General features: G+C 41.6%; 1 protein-coding gene across 50 annotated transcripts in view; it reads left to right on the top strand.

Annotated features, from left to right (window-relative positions):
* The window catches only part of ANK2 (ankyrin 2), a 524,175-nt gene that overhangs the window by 389,823 nt on the left and 109,950 nt on the right, over positions 1 to 24,402 (top strand). For 47 of the 50 annotated variants that reach the window (XM_044301490.1, XM_044301541.1, XM_044301518.1 and 44 more), the window contains 9 exons: positions 6,036 to 6,134; positions 7,561 to 7,659; positions 12,093 to 12,191; positions 12,900 to 13,097; positions 14,805 to 14,903; positions 15,093 to 15,191; positions 19,624 to 19,722; positions 21,337 to 21,534; positions 24,115 to 24,213. In XM_044301490.1, coding sequence (XP_044157425.1) covers positions 6,036 to 6,134; positions 7,561 to 7,659; positions 12,093 to 12,191; positions 12,900 to 13,097; positions 14,805 to 14,903; positions 15,093 to 15,191; positions 19,624 to 19,722; positions 21,337 to 21,534; positions 24,115 to 24,213 — 1,089 coding nt within the window. The remainder of the gene's footprint in view (positions 1 to 6,035; positions 6,135 to 7,560; positions 7,660 to 12,092; positions 12,192 to 12,899; positions 13,098 to 14,804; positions 14,904 to 15,092; positions 15,192 to 19,623; positions 19,723 to 21,336; positions 21,535 to 24,114; positions 24,214 to 24,402) is intronic. The other 3 variants (XM_044301676.1, XM_044301567.1, XM_044301534.1) reach the window with 1 other exon arrangement.

The raw sequence follows: 24,402 nt of genomic DNA, 5'->3' as shown, positions 1-24,402 counted from the left end.
CTATTGACAGGAAATGGGAGTGTCCATTCAGACACATGATTTCGAGTTAGGGAGAGTTCACATCACGTTTTTTGTCTCCGTTTGACGTTAGAAAAAAAAGGATACAAAAATGCAGCATAACACGTTCTTGTGTAGGCCTGTAAAAAAACCATACATTTTATTTTTTACAATGGAACTCTATGGTGAACGGATGCCACTGTATGACATCAGTCCCAGGCATCCGTTTAACATACACTTTTTTTGTGTACGTTTAACGGATGGGAAAAAAATGAACCCACCCTTAGTAATCACTGATAAGGGCTAGAATGATGAATAACGGAGGAGAGAAGTGAAGAGTAGGGGAGAGTTGGTCAATGTCTTGATTTGTATTACCAAATTACTCTATAATTGGTAATTGATCTATAAATTGTTAAAGGTGCAGAGCAATGAAAATAAACGGAAGTGCCGGATTCGGCACATAACTGAGCTGAACAGACTTCATTGACTACACTGTAGTCAGTTCAGTTTCCATTCAGGATCCTCTTTCTTTTATCGGACAAAAAAGTCCTGCATGCAGAATGTTCTTGTCCGGTCTTATTGATGGAATCTGCAATGGAAGCCCTGAAATGAGCTTCCAACGCAGATGTGAACAAGCCTTTATGAAGATTTTGTAACTTGATTGACTCAGAGAAAACTGGTATCAGATTTGTCTGGTTTATTTTTAGCAGGGAACACCAATTGTTTGTGTACACCATGGTCAACTATGTTAAATGGTTATCCCAGGGCAAAATAAAGCGTTCCCTGGGCATCACATGCTGTAAAAAAATAACAGAGCTCATACTTACCTATCTGCTACCACTGCCATTCTTACAGTGCCTGGGTCCCCATTGTGCTCCACTTCCTGCTCCAGCAGGAAGTGGCTGTGAAGGCCGCTCAGCAATGGCCGCCTCAGCAGGAAGTGCAGCACAGTGAGGACACTGGCACTGTAAGAATGGCAGTGGCACAGGACTGAAGGAATCAGTATAAGTTCTGTGATTTATATATTTTTTTACAGAATGCACACTTTTTTTCTATAGAATACCCCTTTAAATATACTGATCATATAATTTATATGAATGTATTAAATGATAAAGAGCAGGGAAGAAATACAATAAACTTAAAGGGACACTGACAGGGCCAATAAGCATATTGAGGTCTATATATGTGACTACAGGTCTTATAATGCGTATTACAATCATATAAGTATCCCCCCTGTCCACATTATACAAACAGTAAACTTTAAGTTTTATAACCTGCTCCAAGGTCTGCAATCTGCCCAAGGGGCGGCGTTTCCCTTCTCTTGCGCCCAGCCAGCCTCCCCAACTGCCGATTTGAAGCGCCGCCCAGCTCATGAATATTCAGTTTGCTGGGCGGCTTCTGCGGTCCCCGCTCTGAAGCGCTTTGCTTAACAGTGCCCTGCGCATGCGCCGGATCTTGTGAAGTCAGGGACAGTAAGCGCCGCCCCAGCGAAGTGAATATTGATGAGCTGGGCGGCGCTTACTGTACCGGACTTCACAAGATCCGGCGCATGCGCCGGGCACTGTTAAGCGCAGCGCTTCAGAGCGGGGACCGCAGAAGCCGCCCAGCAAACTGAATATTCATGAGCTGGGCGGCGCTTCAAATCGGCAGTTGGGGAGGCTGGCTGGGCGCAAGAGAGGTGAAACGCCGCCCCTTGGGCAGATTGCAGACCTTGGAGCAGGTTATAAAACTTAAAGTTTACTGTTTGTATAATGTGGACAGGGGGGATACTTATATGATTGTAATACCCATTATAAGACCTTTAGTCACATATATATACGTCAATATGCTTATTGGCCCTGTCAGTGTCCCTTTAAAGTGTAACTGCCACATTTTCTGTTTTGTTTTTGCTAATGTATAGGGACAGTGACAGGAAACATTTTTGTAATATACTTCATTTAGGGAAAACGTTTTTTTTTATGGTAGAGAACTTGGTCTGAAATGTCCCAAATACAGATCAAAGTGCTCACTTCACCTCTTGGAAGGTGCACCCGTGTTCCAGTTACATTATAAAGCACCTAGCAGTGGCTTTGGAGGATTTGGAGACATAATGAATACAATATGTGCTGGAGGACACATGAAAGTGAAGTTCCACAGTGTGTGAATGTGAGCACCCCATTCTACACAATGCCTGACCTTGGGAAGCAGACTGCAGCCTACAGTCTATCAGCACAGAAGCCCCCATCAGTCTAGATTGATTCTGTCTGGACAAATGACTTTATAGTGGTTACAATAGAAGATGTTATGTCATATGCCAGCATCGTCTGATATTCAGAAGCTTTTCTTAGAGTACAGACATGTACTAAAGCCACTTACGATCATATACACTATACAAGATGCATTATAAAAGATACTGTCTTATTGATGCGTCATGCCATACATTACTGCAACTGTTACTAGAACAGCAAAGGCGATACCGTTCAGTATAGATACAGAGCCCATAAATGACTGCCGGGATCAACGCCTTCTACTGCTGCATTGCAGAGAAGAGAGTTCTGCAAACACTGTCGTTTCTGGTGTGAGCCTCTGACGGGCAAGGAAACTGCAGATTCCAACGATTGCAATGCTGACGAAAACAGGCAATAAACACCGTGCATTAGCGTATCACATATATCACATAGATCTATTTATTTACCTAATCTATCTATCATCTATTATCTATATATCTAATCTATTATCATTATCTATCTATATCTATCTCTGGCTATTCTATCTAATCATCTAAAACAGGAAAAAGCAGCACTGTCAATATAGAGAAGTATAGGTGCTGTCCCTTTTTGACTGTAGGCTCATAGGTCAATAGATGTTCAGAATCTATCTATCTATCTATCTATCTATCCTAAGGGGTCGTCTCTTATCTGGGGGTCATTCTCACAGACTTCGCCACGGACACCAGGTTGAAGTCCAAACGATGCTTTTATTTTTTAACACATCAACACAAAAACAGCAACCAAAACATAAACCTCAGCCGTCTGGCCACTGACTAAACAGTTTTTTCCATCTCTAGCGGGATCTGGATCTACCACCCAGCTCCTCAAAACACATCACAGTGCTTACCCCCACACAGGGTCAGAGGGTCCCGGCTCCCACAGGCCTTGACACAGCCTGCTCCTTTCCAGACTGGGAGAGCCCTGATTGAGGAGCTCAGCCCTGATTTATTCGGGCTCCTCAGCTGGCTGCTAGTTAACCTCATTACCAGCCTAGCTGCTGCAGACAGTGGGAAAACCCTATTTTCCCAGCCTTTCTTGTTCTCCCCCAGCTTGTTCTGGGTGAGATACACCACTTGAATGGCCTTCTGGCAGCTCCACTGCCACAGTATCTATCTATCTATCTATCTATCTATCTATCTATCTATCTATCATGTGTTTCATATTTATCTATTTAATCTAGCTCATATCCATGACTGTCTATCCATCTGTCTCATAGCTATGTCAGCCTATCTCCCTATCTATGTATCATCTATCTATAATCTAAAACAAGAAAAAGCATCAGTCAATATAGAGAAGTATAGGTGCTATACCTCTTTGAATGTAGGCTTATAGGTCAATAGATATTCAGAAACGATCTATCTATCTATCTATCTATCTATCTATCTGTCTAACACACAGAAAAACAGAAAAAGGGAAGGCAGCGCAGCAGTAAGAAAGTAAAATGGAGTGCCAGTGGCTGTAGAGGCGATCCACCAACCAAACGATATGAACAAAGCAAACTCCACGGCACTTCCAAAAACAATTGTGCGTTTATTCACCAAATAGCAGTGACGTTTCGGTCTGCTCAATGGAACCTTTCTCACTGCTTGAGAAAAGTTCCATTGAGCAGACCGAAACGTCGCTGCTATTTGGTGAAAAAACGCACAATTGTTTTTGGAAGTGCCGTGGAGTTTGCTTTGTTCATATCTATCTATCTATATCATATCTATCTATCTATAGACACTGATGGCTGTATTAGACAGGCAGATTGTCTGCCAGATCATGGCTAATGAGCGTTCGTAGTAGCGATAATCTGGAGTGTAATACTGCAGCCGAACGCACGCTCGACAATTCAGATTTTTAAGGCTACTTTCACACTAGCGTTCGGGTTTCCGTTCGTGAGCTCCGTTTGAAGGAGCTCACGAGCGGACCCGAACGCAGCCGTCCAGCCCTGATGCAGTCTGAATGGAGGCGGATCCGCTCAGACTGCATCAGTCTGGCGGCGTTCAGCCTCCGCTCCGCTCGCCTCCGCACGGACAGGCGGACAGCTGAACGCTGCTTGCAGCGTTCGGGTGTCCGCCTGGCCGTGCGGAGGCGTGCGGATCCGTCCAGACTTACAATGTAAGTCAATGGGGACGGATCCGTTTGAAGATGCCACAATGTGGCTCAATCTTCAAGCGGATCCGTCCCCCATTGACTTTACATTGAAAGTCTGGACGGATCCGTCCCAGGCTATTTTCACACTTAGCTTTTTTTAGCTAATATAATGCAGACGGATCCGTTCTGAACGGAGCCTCCGTCTGCATTATTATGGGCGGATCCGTTCAGAACGGATCCGCCCGAACGCTAGTGTGAAAGTAGCCTAAACTGGTTTATAAACGAGCGTTTACCAGCAGCAGATTGTGCTATCTAATCGCGATCTGCTGCCGGCAAACAACTAGTCTATGTGGGAACAAGCAATGGCATTAGCGATAGTTCCTTCCTATACTGTGGAGGAGATCCCTGCATGTAATAGCAGCGGTCTCCTGCACTGACGAGCAGGCGATTGTCAGGACGAACGCCCCTCTCCCAATAATCGCGTGCCGTATCACTGTATGTAATAGCCTTTAAAGGAAACATTTATCAAATCAGATATGTCCGTTTTGTGGCTTAAAAAAGTAATGTCAGGGTATCTGCACCGTTTTCTGCGACATTTGGTGTTCTTTGACACTTTTCAAAGTGGTCTGTATTTAAGGGCTAAAAGTGAAATTAGTCCTGGAGCATGGAAAGTCGCAAAAGAAAATCGCAACCTGCGCCAGGCAACCGCCTGGTCTACTTTGCCACATGTAGGGTGTAAACCACATTGCACTCACATCAGATATATAAATAATGTGCATCATTCCAGACATTTGGTGCCGGCACACAAAGCAAAGCCAGGCTCAAAACTGACACAAAAACAACCGCAAATGATAAATGTCCCCCTAAGGCCATAAATGTCTATGCGCCTGAATGAAATCTGCTCAGCCTGTGGCTGGTATAGATTCCAGTCATCATTTAGCCCTGTTTCTAGTGTAAATGATGATGTGCTGGTGTCTATGTCCCCACCCATGCCTCCTTTTCGGAAACTGGTGAAGGTGACCTAAAAATGCCAGTTGTGATTATATAGCCACAGCGGTGTTTAAAAATTCAAAAAAATCAGGGTTTTGTGACTTTTTTTTTTTACACCAAAAGCAAAGAATAGGAGGAAGATAAATCCCCCTAAATCTTTCTCACCTTAACGAGGTGCAGTTTAAGAGGACATAGTTTTAAATTAGAGGGGCAAAGGTCTAAAAGTAATATCAGGAAGTATTACTTTACTGAGAGAGTAGTGGATGCATGGAATAGCCTTCCTGCAGAAGTGGTAGCTGCAAATACAGTGGAGGAGTTGAAGCATGCATGGGATAGGCATAAGGCCATCCTTCATATAAGATAGGGCCAGGGGCTATTCATAGGATTCAGTATATTGGGCAGACTAGATGAGCCAAATGGTTCTTATCTGCCGATACATTCTGTGTTTCTATGGATTCACCTCCACACGTATGTATTTCTCTATGTAACGTTTCTCTCATGCTCCAGAATATGTCCTGCACTAATGTAGTGTAACAGTTGCTTAAGATCATTTGTCTTATTGCTGCCTAACATGTTTCTCTAATTTACTGCCGACCCCCCCCCCCCCAGGCACGTCCAGGCTGCGCCCTGATATTCCTCACTGCAAGCTAACGCTTCCTCACCCCGTCTATTGGTAAAACCTGTTGCCTGGGATTTACTCTATTGTTTTCTTGCATTTTGCAGAGTGGTTTTACACCTTTGCACATTGCTGCTCATTATGGAAACGTCAATGTCGCAACGCTTTTGCTGAACAGAGGAGCTGCCGTAGACTTCACAGCAAGAGTAAGGACATTTATCGGCAAATTCTGATCCTTTAAATTTTCCGTTAGCTTAAACGTGCTTAAAGGGGTTGTCCCACAATTAAATATGACATTTCTTTGAAGATCACACAAACGCTTATATTGTTTCAGTGCTCTTATGTCTAGATGTTGTTGTTCCATACTTGTTATGGCGCCCCCTGGTGTCCTATTATTTCCACTCTCAGAACATTCAGCTAATGTGTCCAGTATAACTATATTCTGCTCTATGTGACTCACACTGCAGCCGACCTTGATGTGTATCTAATAATGGACGCTGATGAATATTACTGGTGACTCCATCTTTGTCCAACCCTCTTACAGTAGAGGATTTATCAGCGGATGGTCAATTATTTGACATCACGTATTCTGAACTGAACAGCTCCAGCCTATAGACTTATTCCGACACTACCATGTGTGTGGATTGGTATGCTGCAATACTTCTTTAAAATAAAATAAAAGAATAATCACCTCCACATTGTATGTCTTTGTACGACCGGGCGTCCTGTAATGATGTCTTGTCCCATGTGATTTCTACAGCACAGGCCATCTTCATGGGAGGTTTGGGTTGTAGAGAAACCGGCATGACAGGCGTAAGAAATATAATTATTTATATAGCGCTGACAAATTCCGTAGCACATACATTAGCATCATACTGTCCCCATGTCCCCAATGGGGCTCACAATCTAAGCTCCCTATCAGTACGTCTTTGGAGTGGGGAGGAAACCCACGCAAACACAGGGAGAACATAGAAACTCCATGCAGATGATGTCCTTGGTTGGATTTGAACCTAGGACCCCAGCGCTGCAAGGCACCACACCAGTGTTAACCACTGAGACACCGTGCGGCCCAGTCGCGCATGTGTGGATATCTGGTGACGTTCTGGTCACGTTGAGGTTGTGTTGCAGCCAGAGTCGCCATGTTGCCACAGCCTGATGGTCTTCAGTGGTCCGGTTATTTTATATTGTCCTTCTTTCGACATTGTTTCATTTATTTTGGCTTGAACAGATGTCAGGCATGAGAATGTGCCTATTCTCAGCAGAAGCACAAAGACAGCCCTAGCAGCGCAGATCTCACATTTTTTTACAGAAGACTTACGTATACGACTTTTTTTCAATACATATGGTCACATTTGTGTTTTTTATCAATCAAATGCATTCCCTTAATGAAGTAGTGTTGTGCTTTTTAGGTGTTGAGCATTAATCATACTATGTACAGTGTAGGCTATATATTCATTTTTTTAGACAGATATTGTGATACAGATGTGTAAGATGTTCATGAATAGTTTGGTGGGATGTTTTTGAAAAATAACTTTCAAGCTAAATAGGTAAAATGGCTGTAAAAATTACTTTTCCTGAAACCAGCAATGAAATGCATTGTTTTCTTCTAATGCTATTATTTTTTTCATGCAGAATGGAATAACCCCATTGCACGTGGCCTCCAAAAGAGGAAATACAAATATGGTGAAATTATTGATTGATCGGGGAGGACAAATTGATGCCAAAACCAGGGTAAGATATTTTTGGCTGCATTTTAGGCTTTAAGCTGTGCCCATGGAATCAACAGCTAGGGCCTGGTGGTGACTGACAGCTATATCCCTGATACCAAACATAACCCCTTAGATACCGCGATCAAAATGGACTGCAGCATCTAAGGTGTTGAACTGAGGGAGGGGCTCCCTCTTTCAGCCCATAGACTGGTGGGTTACTATGGCAGCAGGGGCTCAACAAAGGCATAATCTGATAGAATGCCCGTCAGGCCCTAAAAAGGGCCTTAAAGGGGTTGTCTGAGATGCCTGGATACAGTACGTGAAGACTACAGCCAATCGCTGTCCTCAGCTGTCCTGAGCTGAGGATTGATTGGCTGCAGCTGTGAGATGCCAAATCCAAGTATGTCACTAGTCATGTGATGAACTGCTGTGTTTTGTACAGTGACGAAACTGGATTTGGCACCTCGCCAACTGCAGACAATCACTGCTCTCATCTGTGGACTGCTGAGGACAGTAATTGACTGCAGTTGGTGACATGCTTTATTTAGGCAAGTCACCACTGTTGTTTTAAAATAAACAGCAGCAAGAGTACCGAAGGATCATCACAGCTGGAGTAAGGGGTGAGTATATGATTTTTTTAAATTCATTTTAAAGCATTATAGAGGTTGTCTGAGATTTGTAATGATCTGGGACAACCCCTTTTCTTTTGTGATTTAAGGAACTTGGTTTTTTAACAGTACTTTTTATTTATTTTACTACCAAAATAATAATGTGATATTTTTTATGTTATTTTCATGCTTTTTTATTAATATGCATTTTAGATTTTTTTTTTTTTTTTAGTTTAATTTGAGGAATTAGCAGGTCTCCTGTTCCTGGGAATGGCTTTCCCCTAGGTGACTCCCCTTTTTTGTTTGTCTTTTACCATACTTTCTATTTTTTGTTTCTTGTTGTAACGATCTCAGGCCCAATATGTCTTCCAATACTGGAGATATTTTTTGCCCTTAATTTTGTTATCATAGTGTCATGGTTATTTGTGTATTTTCAGTAGTAATTTTTTATTATTTTTTTATAAATGTTATCCTCCCTTGCTTGATCTTTGTTTCAACAACAGTCAATGAACTTTTAAAAAACCTTTGGTGGGGAGTATAATTGCCGAGACCCCCCACTGATCGCTAGAATGAGGAGAGAGAATGGCTCACCTAGTGCTCTTTCCCCTCCTGCAGGCTTAGTAGAAAGACTATGGGTCCTTCTTGATTCTGATTATTGAGCACACCCTATGTGAGGAATTCACTCTCCTCATTGCACTCAGAACCCCACTGATCAAAACCTTTGATATGTCGCTGTAAGATATTATAAAGATTTTTCAAAGTAAGCTTTTCCTGTAACAATCACAAATAATAATGCAAAGTTAATCACAAGGGTCCTTTCAGCAATCCTGAGAGGTAGGATGCAGTGTAGAACTTTTATGCTTTTATTTCCTATATATGAATATTTGTCAAGGCATATTTCCGACGTTTAAAATGGTAATAAAATGATACAAGGTTACTACTATATTGTCAAAATATTTTAAAGCTTCTATATGGTCACTGTAGATCTATTCTAGCACTGCTAAATAAACTGTAAAGGTACATCCCATTTGTTTCACTTGTTATGTACCTTTTAGTGTACAATATCATTTCTCCAGTCTGACAAATTCAGTCCTAATGACTACTGTTTAAGCTTTTGGTGGAGACACATCTGGAGGGAAGAAAGTAACTTAAATGCCTCCTGAGATTTCTTCTCTTAGCTTAATGGAGAATGAATAATGTTTCTAAGGATGCAGAGTTTTGGAGGTCCTTAAATAATTCAGGACATAATTAAGATATAAATCTGCTAAAGGATTAATTATAAATGATAAAGTTGCATCCATTCTCCTGAAAATAAGGATTCTTTAAATAATTTAGTTTAAAGTCTGGATCAGTTTTTCCAGTTTGTGTAGAATTGTAAAAAAGCATGTGTAAAGGCTATGCTAGGCGTATTAGAGGTAAGCTGTTATAAGAATGGGATAGTAATGAGACTGATAATATGGTAGATTCTGGTAAATAAAGATCTATGGCAAGTGTACATACTATAATTTTCTACTTCTTATCCTAAACACTAAGTACCCCTATATCTAGCGGTGGATCTGCCAAAGTTATAAAAAGGCGGCGGCCTCTACAAAACTTCAGCGCATCCAGCGCCAGTCTAAACGTAAGACAGCTTGCTGGCTTACATTTAGACCATTTTCTACGCCTAAACAGGTGTAGAAAATGATGAATGAGATGAGCCTGACGGCCTGTCTCCTTCCCCATCCACTTTTTCAGACCTGGCGTGAGTGGGGAAAAGTCTACATAGCCATAGATACACCTAATATAGGCGTATTTCTAGATAATAAATGACCCCCTAAATCTGTAGTACTCTCTTTAATATACATAAGCAGAAACCGGATTGGTCACCAAACCTGATTTGTTGGGCTTTTTTAGTGTTAGTAGTAATCTTGGTGTTACCAGCTCTCACCTTTTTAATAGCTCTATTCATGGTTTTTCAACTATAGTATGGGAAAGTGCTCAGGCTACAGCCCCACTCTATATGTAGCAGTTACTCACATTCTCAGTCTTCTGAGAGCATCCAAAAGTCATGCACAGGACATCCTATTAAAACGGTTTTCCAGTGCATGAGCTGGTGTTGGCCTTCTGAGTTTTCTAGCTAGTACTTTCCTAGCACAAAAAAAGTACAAATTGGCCAAGTGTAGGGCCCTTACAATACATTACATGGTTTTCCTGTTTTGATGAAAAGTGGCTGGATAATTTGTGGCCACGTGGTGTTTTCATGTAAAATTATTAATAATGAATGTAATGATGGTGAGTATAGTTTGAAGGGGAGTCAGAGATAGGATGTCTTGCAGGTAATATGAGGATGCTAGCTCGTTATGCAGTGGAATGTTTTGAGTGAAGGTTGGATGAGACAAATATAATATGTAGTTCCCATTGCTTATATGGCACTGACTTATGCTGCATTCTTGTACAGAGATTGTCACCATTTACATCACTTCCTGTCCCCAGTCTAAATTCCCTGTCTCTAATATAGGGGCATCCTCTACGTCTAGAGGAAAGAACTATTCTACACAAACATAGAAGAAGATTCTTTACAGTAAGACTATGGAACTCTCTGCCTGAGGAGGTGGTGATGGTGAACTAACTAAAAGAGTTCAAGAGGGGCCTGGATGTATTTCTGGAGTGTAATAATATTACAGGCTATAGCTACTAGAATTATCAAGAAGGGTTGTTGCTTCAAGTTTTTCTGATTGCCTGTTTGAAGTCAGGAAGGAATTATTTCCTCTAAATTGAGGAAAATTGGCTTCCATCTCATGTGTTTTTTTTTTTTACCTTCCTCTAAATCAACTTTGCAGGATAATAAACTGAACTGGAAGGGTGTCTTTTTACAGACTTATATTACTATATTAGTAATATACATTATAGTTGGCTTTTTGTATATTTCATACAGCATATATCCCACAGTCTATAATCGAGAGCTGCTAGCTGTTATGCATTCCCACTACTCAACCAGGAATGGATAACCATTGATTACACCATTAATCTGACTTGTGTGGCTTATCCACTGGTGTTATAAAATCAATGGCCAGGCAGTCCCTTTAAATATTAACATTTCAGATTTACGCTGGCCATGCACAACAGATATATCAGCTGAACCTGCTGATATCGGCAGGAGACCAGCCAACCACTTCATGGGTATTGGTCTTCCGACTCTCCTCTGATGACAGGAATGATGAGGAGCAGGCATGTTGCGTATTTGACCTTCTATTGCCATTATGTTTATTTGTGATATTAATTAACATATTGACAAAAATAATAGTCACTACTACTTCACATGTGACCAACTTCTAGATCTGAGTAGTCTTCTCATCTCATTCAAAAAGTATAGCTAATACTGAGGTCTGATGCCTATATTCACTGAATAAAGATGTTGTCTAGTTTGGAAAAACTGTTCTATGTATCCTAGTAGGCAATTCTGAGTTATTATGAAGAAATAGGGTCCTCTCTTAAGGATTGGCCAGAACGGAGAACTGTCACAAAGAGCATTTTGCAGATAACCCATTGATTTGACAGTGTAATGCCTAATTTCCCTTGTGGTTAGGCTGCAGGGAACGTGAATACTAATCGCTAGGGGTCTAAATATGGGGATACTTTGTGATCAGTTTGTGACCCTTCTAACAAGTAAGGGTTGTCAAAAGTGGAGAAACCCTTTAAAATATATATGAAGGCATAAAATCTTCTTAGGATTCCTCATTAATAATTGCTTTGATATAGTAACTGGTTAACTATAAACTTTTGTAACTTCAAATTTTGGAACTGTTCAGTTTGATCATATTTAAGGTGAAAATGTCTAATCAGATGCCGATGTGTTGTTGTCTTACAGGATGGACTTACACCACTACACTGTGCAGCACGAAGCGGACATGATCCTGCTGTAGAGCTGCTTCTAGAGAGAGGAGCCCCACTACTTGCAAGGACCAAGGCAAATGCTCATTTAATATGTCCTTCTATTAGCTGAAGAAAGAAACATCTACTTGTACTGGTTAATGACAAACGTGGCAAAGCAAGCTATACATCTGCAATATGGAAGACTGAACAAAATGCAAAAAATCTCAGCTAAATTTCAAAAAGTTGCACCCAAGGAAATTGCTCTTACTTCTTGGGTGTATTGCTTATTTTGGATGCATTTTTCTGATAAGCAGTAGCTCAGGAATGTTGACTGTTATATGAAGTACCATGACTTGGTATAAGGACAGTTGACAGCACAGTCATAGAGAATTATTAGGGTGATGTACGTCCGCATTCACACAGCTGTATGCTTTTAGCAATCCGCAAGTTGTGAATCTGAGCACAGATACCGTCCGTGCTCCACATTTTACGGATCAGCATGTCCCACCCTTTGAAAGAAATGCCTATTCTTGTCTGCAAAACGGACAAGAATAGGACATATGCTACTTTGTTACGGGGCCGCGAAACGTACATACGGATGCGGACAGCACACGGTGTGCTGTCTGCATCTTTTGCGGCCTTGTTGAAATGAATAGGTCCGCATACAATCCCCCCAAAAAAGTGGACCGGATGTGGACCAAAAATACGGTCATGTGAATGAGGTCTACCTATAAACGACTTTTGCGTACATTGTGCTCGTTATCATTATTGAACTAATGGTTAGTTTCATTTTTGGCTGTAGAATGGACTGTCTCCACTTCACATGGCAGCTCAAGGAGACCACGTGGAATGTGTAAAACACCTGCTACAGCATAAGGCGCCTGTAGATGATGTCACCCTGGATTACCTGACAGCTCTGCATGTTGCAGCCCATTGTGGACATTACAGAGTGACCAAACTTCTTCTTGACAAGAGGGCAAACCCTAATGCCCGTGCCCTGGTAATAAGATCCCTACATTATTTTTATTCTGCTTTAGAATTTTTTATCTCCGTAGTTTTGGACCAGTTTCATAAAGAGCATTCTTTTTCTATGTTTTGCATAAATAAAGCATTAAATATGCGGGAAGGTAATTGTCTTCATGTAACTGATACTGGAATCCTCGTGAATTTCTTCTGTGTATCCCAGTCAAAATCACTGCTCATGAATATTCATTAGGGGACAACCATTTAGGGTATGTTCACACAGAGTTTTTTTAGAGAAGAGCTTGAGGTAGATTTTCCTGCAGGTTTTTCAACCAAAGCCATAAGTGGATTTGAAAGGAATCAGAAATATAAAGGAAGGACTTATACTTCTCCTTCCTGCTGGATCCACTTCTGACTTAAAACTTCTTCCAAAAAACTCTGTGCGAACACATCCTTAGAATACATACTGTAACGGCTTTTTCTACAAACAGCTGGCCACCATGTAACATCCCATTCACTTCTGTACAGCAGCGAATTGGTTAAAGGCTATGTACACGTTCAAGGGCATTTTTATGACTGCATTTTACTCTTTTTGGCAAAAAATGATTTTTTTCATTTAATCTTGATTTTAAAAAGTTCAGCCATTTTTGAAATACAAGGTAAAAAATCTGTTTGCAAGCTTTGTTTTCTTCTCATCAGCTGACGGCTCATGTGTAGCTCTTATCTCTGATCTGCTGACCTCACAAACACTCGTTATAGCTCAATTCTTATCAAACTGGTACGAATGTCACAGCTTGCAAACAGACTTTTTTTTTTTAACCCTTGTATCTCATAGCTCAATTCTTATCAAACTGGTACGAATGTCACAGCTTGCAAACAGACTTTTTTTTTTTAACCCTTGTATCTCAGAAATGGCTTAATGTTTTTAATAAAGACTAATTGAAAAAAGTATTTATAGCGAAAAATGAATAAAATGCTTTCATAAAAAATGCCTCCTGAAGGTTTATGTAGCCTTTATAGCTATCACTGAAGCTCCAGCCTTTTTATTCATACAGAGAAAGACTTGCCTTATAGACTTGCTCAATACTAAGTAAAATATCTTGAAAAAACCTAGCTCAATGGGAACATGAGCCTCTCATGAGTCTATATTGTAATATAGGATAATTAAAAGAAAACTCTTTTCTTTAATGTACGGTAATATTCCAGTAATTAGTATAAATGACATAACTTATAATTTTATTAAGATTAAAACTTTTTAGATTCCTTTAATTATTTAAAGAAATTGCATTCATAAGGTATTCATTCATTCATTCATACTTATTGTCACCAGTGTTATGAAAACGACTCTTTACAAAGCACAAATGCGACATTTAATTTGGCGCAAATTGCCACATGTTTATGAAAATTGCATAATTTTCAGCGTATCACAAACCTTCTCCTTATACCACCTTATAGCTGGCCGCCAGTAATACGTTTGGTGCAAGTTGTAAAGCCGAGCCCATCTGACGCACCTTCTTTTCAAATCCGTACTGTGGTGCACATCATCCGTAAATATGGTGCACATCACATGTGGTATCTTTCCATCAGTTTTCCTGGTACGGTATATTTCATATGATAAAGGTGCCCCATTGTGATCAACATATTATGACACTATATATGACACCAGTTGGGTGGTTTGCATGAATTGCATGATTTGCAGGCTTTGAGTGCATGAGTCTTGCTAACAAGTTGTTTCTCTGAACAGAATGGTTTTACTCCATTGCACATTGCCTGCAAGAAAAACCGTATCAAAGTTATGGAACTGCTAGTGAAATATGGGGCTTCAATCCAGGCTATAACTGAGGTAGAACAGGTTTTCTTAGTTTTCCAATCCATCTAGCCATTTCCTGCTTTCTTCTGTCCTGTCTCTGTGTTTCCTCTGACATATAAAATTGACTGTCACCTCTCTCTATCCTCTCCCACATCTGCTGACTTGTGCACGCCCCATAAGTCTTGTGCAGGGGAGTAAAATGCCTGTTGGTTTGTTTCACAGTCTGGTCTCACTCCAATACATGTGGCTGCTTTCATGGGCCACTTGAACATAGTCCTCCTTCTGCTGCAGAATGGAGCCTCTCCAGATGTCACTAACATTGTGAGTATGTCTTAAAATAAAGTAACCGGATTTACTGTACATTATGCAACCTGTTTTAGAATTCTTCCATTTCACCCGATGTGTTTATGCAGTAAATCGAGCTAACTTGTGGATGTGCACGTCATTAGTTTTATTTTTGTGTGCGGTGATCGTTTGATCTGTGTGTACCCACTAAACAGTGGCCAGCGGTGACATTGCTCTCATATAAAGCGTCACAGAGGGACAATTAGTATTGTCAAAAATAAACCTGTAGATTGGCTCATTGAACAAACAGCCTCGAATCTTCCCAGAAACAGACAATCTCACAACAGACATTTCTATGTTGCTCACCGAAATAAGTCAGTGGTGTATTCTTGTGCGTTAATTACACGTTACTGTCTTGTGTGCTTTCAGTAATCCATTCTGTCTTCAGTCCGTAGCAAAGAAGCTCTTTAATAGTGTCATTTTATGCTTAAATTGGTATTCCTATCTAAGTATATATGGCGTACCCACAGGTTATGTAATAAGTTCTAGACCCCCTTGGTTTTAGAATCTGCTTCAAGAGAATGTGGCGTGTAAGGGTACGGCCATAGAGTCAGGTTTCCTGATCCAGTTTTAAAAGGCAAAATCAGGAGTGAATCATAAAAGGAGAGAACGTATAAAGAACAGATACTACTTCTCCTCTTATTGTGAATTCACTCCTGGCTTTGGCTTTGGCTTCCAAAACTGCATCAAGAAACCTGACCGCGCGGCCGTATCCTAAGTGTGGCCACCAGTCCATTGAAGTGATTGCTGCTGGCAGCCGCTTCCCAAAGGCAACAAGTGGTCAAGGGGTTCTGTTCCCTCAAAAAAATTTTTTTTTTTTTTGTGAGAACAACTCCTATCAGGCATAAATGCTTTGGGAAAAAATATCAATTTAAAGCATACTTCTAGGATTCCCATTTACTGAGGCTCAGTATATATGTAGACACTATCTAACAATCTTTTTCACTGCAGCAATAGAAATTAGCTCTCTATACATCAACTTGTTGGTGAGTTTGTGCTGGGCTTGTGCTTGTCAAGCTTGACAAAGACCCAACTACTGTCATAGGGTTGAAATGTTGCTTGTACCTGTATACTACTGTGGCTGCGATAAAGGAATAATCGCGTTTTGGATTCTGATGCTTCTTCACATTTTATGTTTTCTTTAGCGGTCATATCCTATGCAGCGTTCAAAATATGGTTGTTCTCTTGTTAGCTCAAAGACTACTGTTCAAGATCAGCTGTTTTTCAGTAGCTCCGGCTTCATTGGAAGAAGTGCTGCAGTAACCAGCTCCATCCACTGCACAATGGAGGAAGCTGTATAGTTCTAGTGCCAGCTCCAGAACAGCTGATCGGCAGGGGCATCCGCCAGTCAGATATTGATGGCCTATCCTTAACATGGGTCATCATTGTAAAAGTACTGGACCACCCCTTTACAAGATGTTCTCCACTGCCGGTTAGATTGTATATAATTAACTGAGTTCATGAATTTTATTTTTAGATATTGGTAGATTGTTAGAAGGACATTAGAAGGTGCTCTATAATAGGTGGTTTGTGAACACCGGGGTCCTTTTCTGTCTGTTTGCACCCCTGGTGTAGAGTGAAGCACCCGCCCGTGTTTTTTAAAATTGCATGCATGTTGCTACTTACATTATTAATTGGGAGGATTGGGGGCAGATACTTCCTTAGTGACCACTATCACAGTCATGATTGGCCATTGATCTATCACATTTTCTAGCATGCATGGTTTAGGTTCACCAAGAGTTGGTGCATTGAATCTGGCAATTATAGTGTATTCTTGTAAGGCCTGAAACATGACAACTGATATGTTGGAAAATAAATACCGTATTTTTCGCCCTGTAAGACGCACCGGCCCATATGACGCACCTAGGTTTTAGAGGAGGATAATAAGAAAAAAAATATTTTTCATTACACCACAGGTCAGACCAGCAATCAGACTCCCAATGTTAATTAGACCTCAGGTCACAGCCCCAATGCCTCAGATCAGCCAACCATGTCAGCCATCAGCCCCCCATGTCAGCCATCAGCCCCCCATGTCAGCCATCAGCCCCCCATATCAGCCATCATGCCCCCATGTAAGCCATAATTCCCCCCCATGTCAGCCATCTGCGCAAAAAAAATAACCTCTCCTGCTCCTGGACACCGCCGCTCCTCACCACCAGCGCTCTCTCTCTTCTTCCTGGTTCTCGGCTGTCAGCTTCGAAGACTGCGCACAGTGAGGTCACATGGTGCACAGCAGACGGCCGAGCGGAGGACCAGGAAGCGGTGAGTACAGATCCTTCACAGCATCCCGGTCCTCCGGTACTAATGAAGCGCTTCCAAAATGGCAGTGCTTCATTAGTATTCGCCCCATAAGATGCAGGGGCATTTCCCCCCCCACTTTGGGGGGGACTGCGTCTTATGGGGCGAAAAATATGGTAAGTTTAACCATACGATCATTACACTAAGTGCAATCTCTGAAAATCTGACTAATGTTGAACATGTGGCCAATCCCTTGGAGCTAAGGCGCCTGGTGACATTCATGAAACCAATTCACCATCTTTTGCAGGTTTGTTCTTTTTCTACTGAGATAAAAAGGAAAGCTGATATATAAGAGGGGTGTTCCAGTTTCAGCAGTTACTGTAAATGTTGTCCTTTATATAATAAAAAGGATACAATTTTGTATTTTCAATATTAATTCCTCATGGTTTTTATAAAACATTTTGTGCATCCCTCATTCTACAATAGGATTGCTTTGTTTTTAGATGTAGACATTCTTCCTGTTGGTGTTATTGCTTTACTATAACTACTTATTTAGGATTTTTTATGCTTTCAACTTTGTTCAATAAAACACAAAAAAAAAAAAAAGTCCATATGGCAGCACGGACTATTACTTTCTGAACTCTTGCTGGAAACTGGCCACACATCTCTTAGGCTACTTTCACACTTGCTTTTAACTTTTCTGGTATTGAGATCCGGCAGAGGGAACAAAACTGAACAGAATGGAATGTTCCAAAATGCATTCTGTTCCATTTGGTTCCATTCCCATACCAGAGAGCAAACCGCAGCAAGCTGTCATGGGATGCAGAGCAAGACGGATCCATCATGACCCACAATCCAAGTCAATGGGGACGGATCCGTTTTCTCTGACACAATCTGACACAATAGAAAACGGATCCGTCCCCCATTGACTTTTATTGGAATTCATGCTGGATCCCTCATTGCTATTTTAAAGATAATACAACCGGATCGCCGCTAGCATGTCCGCAATATACCTGTCCCATATCTCTGAGTGGTTTTATTAAGTGTAAAAAAGGATTTTATATATATACACTAACCGTTCTGGAGCCCAGCCTCGCCCCCCTTTGAAGGAGCCCAGCACCGCCTGTATCCACGAAGCTACTCCTTGCTCACGAAGTCAGATCGTCGTAATCTCACGGTGCGCGAGCTCGCGCATGCGCTGTTCCTTCCCTAAAGGCTGATACCAGCACAGGGAAGGAACACTATGACGGCACTGCGCATCACGAGATTACAGCGATCTGACTTGGAGGAGCAAGGAGGAGATTCGTGGATACAGGCGGTGCTGGGCTCCTTCACAGGGGGGCGTGGCTGGGCTCCAGAACGGTTAGTACAACCCCTTGGGCTCCTTACCAGGCAGATATATATAAGATCATTTTTTACACTAAATAAAACCACTTTGAGATATGGGACAGGTATATTGCGGACATGCTAGCGGCGATGTAGGTGACAGAATCCCTTTAAACTGACTCTAAATATTAGATCAAATTTGTCCAGAAAACATTATTAAAATGGGAAAAATTATGATCTAATAATAATGTATGAGCGATTCTCCTCTTAGGAAGTATCATGGGTCTACAGTGTCAATATGCGCAATCCTTTCTCCATAGAAATAAGCATGCACACTTGGCTGAGCAAAGAGAAAACAATTGATTATGGTGAAAATTTGATTAGGGGGAACTTCAAATTTATTTAGAAACCCCGGGTGTATCACATGCGCATAAAGCAATATGCAATGGCAAAACAAAAATTCAGTAAAACTTGTAATTCATACATTTAAGCGGGTTGCTTACCTAGATTTAGATATCAAACACAAATCCAAATTTGGTGAAATATGTAACATTTATTCAACCATGTGTCCGATGCAACGTTTCAGCCTGTCATCATGGTCAAGCTTGAGAAAGAGCTTTAAATTTACTGCTAGTTGGCAGAGATCTATAAAACAAAGTGTATTAGAAAATATTTCTTTACTCCTGCTATTTGTTTGTTAAGCGGTCTGTTTTACGATAAAGACAAGCAATAGATTTCCATTGGAGGAATATGGGTTAATAATGACTAATTCCATTTACAGCAAGCAGGAAAGGCTTCCACTGGAATCTGTCAATGTGTTCAATCCTTATCTATGTATTTTCAGCGAGGAGAGACCGCATTGCATATGGCTGCTCGTGCTGGGCAGGTTGAAGTGGTCCGTTGCCTTCTCAGGAATGGTGCGCTGGTGGATGCCAGAGCTAGGGTAGGACTATTACTGTTGTCATTTTGCTTTTGTTTACAAGTGAAGGATCTTTATAACAGCAGAAAATATTTATTACATTCAAAACAAATATCATATGCACTTTATAACATCCACAGACCAGAGACATGATATAGATAAGTATCCTATCTACCTACCTATTTTTTTTATATATCAATGTATCTATTTATCTATCTACACTCGTTAACAAAAAAATATAACACACCCAGAGAGAAATGTTGGATTGCTGCAAAACTCAGCGTTCAGTTATGTCTCCCACAGATATTTTAATAAGTCTGGCCACAAGAGGGCATAAAAGTGCTTCCCCTGCTGCTTTATAAAAGGTTCTCAGAGGCTACTTTTGGGTAGTGTACCTCTTGGTGGAAGATTGTGGACTGCTAGACATGCCTCTATGACGCATTCAAAGACATTTTGCCCAGTTGACAGACTTTGAGAGGAGACCCATTATTTGACTGAGAGAAGCAGGATGGTTTTTAATGAATTGCCTGCTGTCTAGGCCGTTCTCACCTAGCTGTTGGGAGGTGTTGGTTACATGAGGGCACACACGGCGAACAGGCTACAGATTGCCCAAACAGACCACCAGTAGAGAGGATTGTACAAACAGCTCCCACAGTTTTGTTATCCATGATCCAGACACAGGTGGCACCTTCATTACACATCCCTATCTCTGCCCGGACTGTTTCCAGGCGCTTAGCAGAAGGAAATTTGGTGTCACGGTGCCCATTATGTGTTCTGCCATTGATATCCAGCCACAGTCACCTTTGTTTGTAGTGGTGTTGTGAATGCAAAACCTGGACCTCTGTGCACTGGAACCATTTTTAGAGACAAATTCAAATTCTGTTTGGGATTCCACAATCGTTGGGTTTGAATATGGATGAGCACTTAATTCCTGACTGTGGAGTGACCCTGCATGAGCTGCTGGTGTGATGATCTGGGAATCCATTGCATAGGACAGTCAGTCACCCCTAGTAGTGATATGTGGGGCACTAACAGCTCAGCAACATGTGCATGACATCCTGAGGCCACATGTGTTGTCTCTCATGGCAGGGCTTCCAAATTGAATTCAGCAGGGTAATGCTCACCCACACACAGCAAGGATTTCTTAGGAATATCTCAGCAACACTTTCTTTGGCCTGCCCGCTCTCGAGATTTATCCCCAATCGGGAATGTATAGGACCAGCTGGGACACCAGCTTCAGCAACCTACGAGTGTACAGGATCTACAGGCCCAGCTGCGACATCTGTGGGCAAATGTGCTGCAGGACACCATACGGAACCTGTATGTCTTCATGCCCATATCCAGGCTAGAGGTGGCCCAACAGGATACTAGAGCCTCCTGTCAATTGTACAGTTTTCTCCAATAATCTTACCCTTTTGCTCTAATATTGTAATCACATATATCATTATTACATCCACACATAGAAAGTTTCATTCTATCTATCTATGTATCCATGTAGCATTCCTTATTTTGACACTTAATTGAGCTATTTGAAGCAAACTGCCATGGTTATTACAAAATATGTTTTCCTAGATGTAAATGATCTGCAATGCCTTTCCTGTGTCAAATAATGAGTGCATGATCTGCTCTGTTGTGCAGGAGGAGCAGACACCTCTCCACATAGCCTCTCGTTTAGGCAAAACCGAAATTGTCCAGCTTTTACTGCAACATATGGCTCACCCAGATGCTGCTACCACAAATGGATACACCCCACTTCATATCTCAGCCCGAGAGGGACAGGTGGATGTGGCATCAGTCTTAATAGAAGCCGGAGCTTCTCACTCCATGCCTACCAAGGTAAAAGCTGTTTTACATTCAGTGGGTAACAATATTACTAGTATTAGGAATGACTATTGTTAAAGTTGTAGCCAAAAACTAATATTCAGTGCATAATAACATATTCTGAATAAAGGTCTGATTGAAGTATCATTTATGGATGCTTCCTACATTTATGCTATGTTTATGTTCTGAACAGGGCTGAAATGCGTAAGCAGTGAGGTTTGTACCTAACATTGACATTTTATTATGATGTCATAAAAAAGGCTTGAATTTTATGGATGCTCGATAGTAGGATAAGTCTACGGGTAAGTGCAAACAGGAGGGCACTGACATGGCCACAATGCAGTTGAAAACTTCGGTGGCAGGTGGCTAATTGTAATGACAGCATAGGCTTGCAGTTGAAACATCTGTTTCCGGGCAAACTGAAGCATCCACTTTAAAGGGGTTATCTGGATTCCCCCACTCAGCCCCTCTGACATGAGCATTGGAGTATTTCATGCAGGGCAAGGGCAAGGGCTTTTTGTGGAGATCTGGTGATGTACCCGGCTCTCCATAAGGTCTGCTAGGTGGAGGTTTCCGCCTAGCAGTAAGCCCGGTGACATCACCAGCACTAATGGGCGGGTTTTAGCGCTGCCCTAGCCTGTAAAATGGCTACAGCAGCGCGAAACTCGCCCATAAGTGCCGGTGACGTCAGAAGCCTCCCCCTAGCAGTATTAAAATGTAAACAAAAAAGCATGACATGCTCTGATGCTCATGTCACAGGGGCTGAGTGGGGGAACAAGGCGATATGTCCAGGATCAGCTCAGAACCCGAACAACCACTTGTGAAAACCTCAGCAGTTGCAGTTGTACAGCCACATGAGTGCCGCTCCGTTTGACCTTACCCTTAGGGCGCCAGTACACATCCAGGTTTGGTTCAGATTTTTTTATGCAAATTTTGAAGCTAAAATGTAGAAAATGAATTTAAGAAAGAGAAGTATAATTTTTCTTATACCTGATTTTGGCTTCAAAACTGGAATCAAAATCCATTGCAAAATCTGATCAAAACCTGAACGTGTACTAGCACCTTGGTCAGAAAATTGGGACCCGTGGACTCCATCATTGACCAGTAAAGTTAGTCTTGTAATTTGTAGACTCTTTCCTTAGCAGGTTATTCTTAAATTGACTGGAATAGACCTTGTGCTCTTATGCCCGAGCTTGATATTCTTCTCTGCTGGAAGGCAGCAGAATACTGGAGGTATAGAAAATGCCATCTCTGCATTTCATACTAGTTCTAGAAGCTTCTTTTAATGCTTCATATGGATCCTACTTATCCCTTTTTCTGAGGTCCATGTGAATGCTGAGGTATAGCTGCTTTTACTATTACATGACATAGAAATTAATGAACATGCAAGAAAACGTGGAAAAATAAATAGCCAGTCCTGCTAGGTCACAGCAATATGATGGCAGACGAATGTGATCAGAAAATGACCAATGGTTTAAATCAGGTTTTGTTAAACATATTTTCAAAGAATTTTTGATGATGTTTTAAATTTTTCATGTCACTATCTACAATAAGAAAAAATCCTGCAGTTTTTGCACTGGCCACTAAGCCCAATACAATGACAGATATGACCAATGTATAAAGATAACTCAGTATTCACCTTTCACAATAGGTGATGGTCTCAGCTTATCCGCTCCCTTCTGACCTCACACAGGTCAGAGCAGTAGTGTAGCTATAGGGGTCACAGCGGTCGCAATTGCGACCGGGCCCCTAAGTCAGGGGGGCCCACAGGGCCTCCCAGGAGAGATGGAGTAAAGCGAGCCCACAAGTGGTTTGTTATTAAGTGCGGCGGGCCCTCCCTATATTTAGTGTGGCTGTGCTGCGCTTAGTTGTCAGCACAAGACCTGTGACCTCCGCAGTGGGTCTCACGGGATCACAGCAGCAAGAAATGACGAGCCCGCTGGCCGCCGTAGCCCTCAAGTGAGGAGAGCGCAACAAACAAGAGTAGGTAGTTTTGTTTTTTTTATGTAAAAAATGCCACACACCGGCGTTCAGCTTCATACGGATAGGGGACATGAATGATGATCAGTGGTGCCGTGAGGCAGTGTGTCGGAATTCAGAAGGGCCCGCGCCGTCCATAATAGGGCAGCCAGGAGCAGCAAATAATGAGGGGCCCGGGGGCAAATGAAAATGAAATACTCTGTGGGCAAAAAATGTATAGAGGGAGAGGGCGGGTGCAAAATGAAATATAGTAAGTCTCACTATATTTCATTTTTGCCCCCACTTCCTCTATATATTTTTTGCCCACAGAGTATTTCATTTTCATTTTGCCCCCTCATTATTTGCTGCCCCTGGCTGCCCTCATATGGCCGGCGTGGGCCCCCCATTTCTGAATTCAGACACACTGCCACTTGAGACATAAAGGGGCGCTCTATGATGAGCTATTGATATTTCAGGGGTCTATATATTGTTTTTACACAGGGGTCTTCTGCTGTCCGTTCCCGTCCCTGATGATAGTTATGTGTGTTGATGGTGTAGCACAGGGCTTTACTGCAGCACTAAACCAGCCTTTATAGCAAAGCTTCAAAGCTTCCATGTTTATTTCTCCTTCTGCAGAAGGGATTTACGCCATTGCATGTGGCTGCTAAGTATGGAAGCCTAGATGTGGCCAAACTTCTACTACAACGCCGGGCGCCCCCAGATTCTGCTGGCAAGGTAAATCAGTTTGGTTACATTTACATTATAGAAATAGACTCATATATTTCTTACGTGTTGTATGTTAACAGTGTTCACAATGTGCTGTTCTCATTATAGAGGTCATTATCACGTAATGACTTTTTAATAAGCATTTTATGTTAGTGTCTTTATTTCCTACAGTGTAAATGTCTGTAGCTTCTTTTAGAG

This window comes from Bufo gargarizans, chromosome 1 (assembly GCF_014858855.1).
Source record: "Bufo gargarizans isolate SCDJY-AF-19 chromosome 1, ASM1485885v1, whole genome shotgun sequence".
Lineage (NCBI taxonomy): Eukaryota > Metazoa > Chordata > Amphibia > Anura > Bufonidae > Bufo > Bufo gargarizans.
Note: the sequence above shows the minus strand (reverse complement) of the source record. Positions and strands in the feature narration are given on the sequence as shown.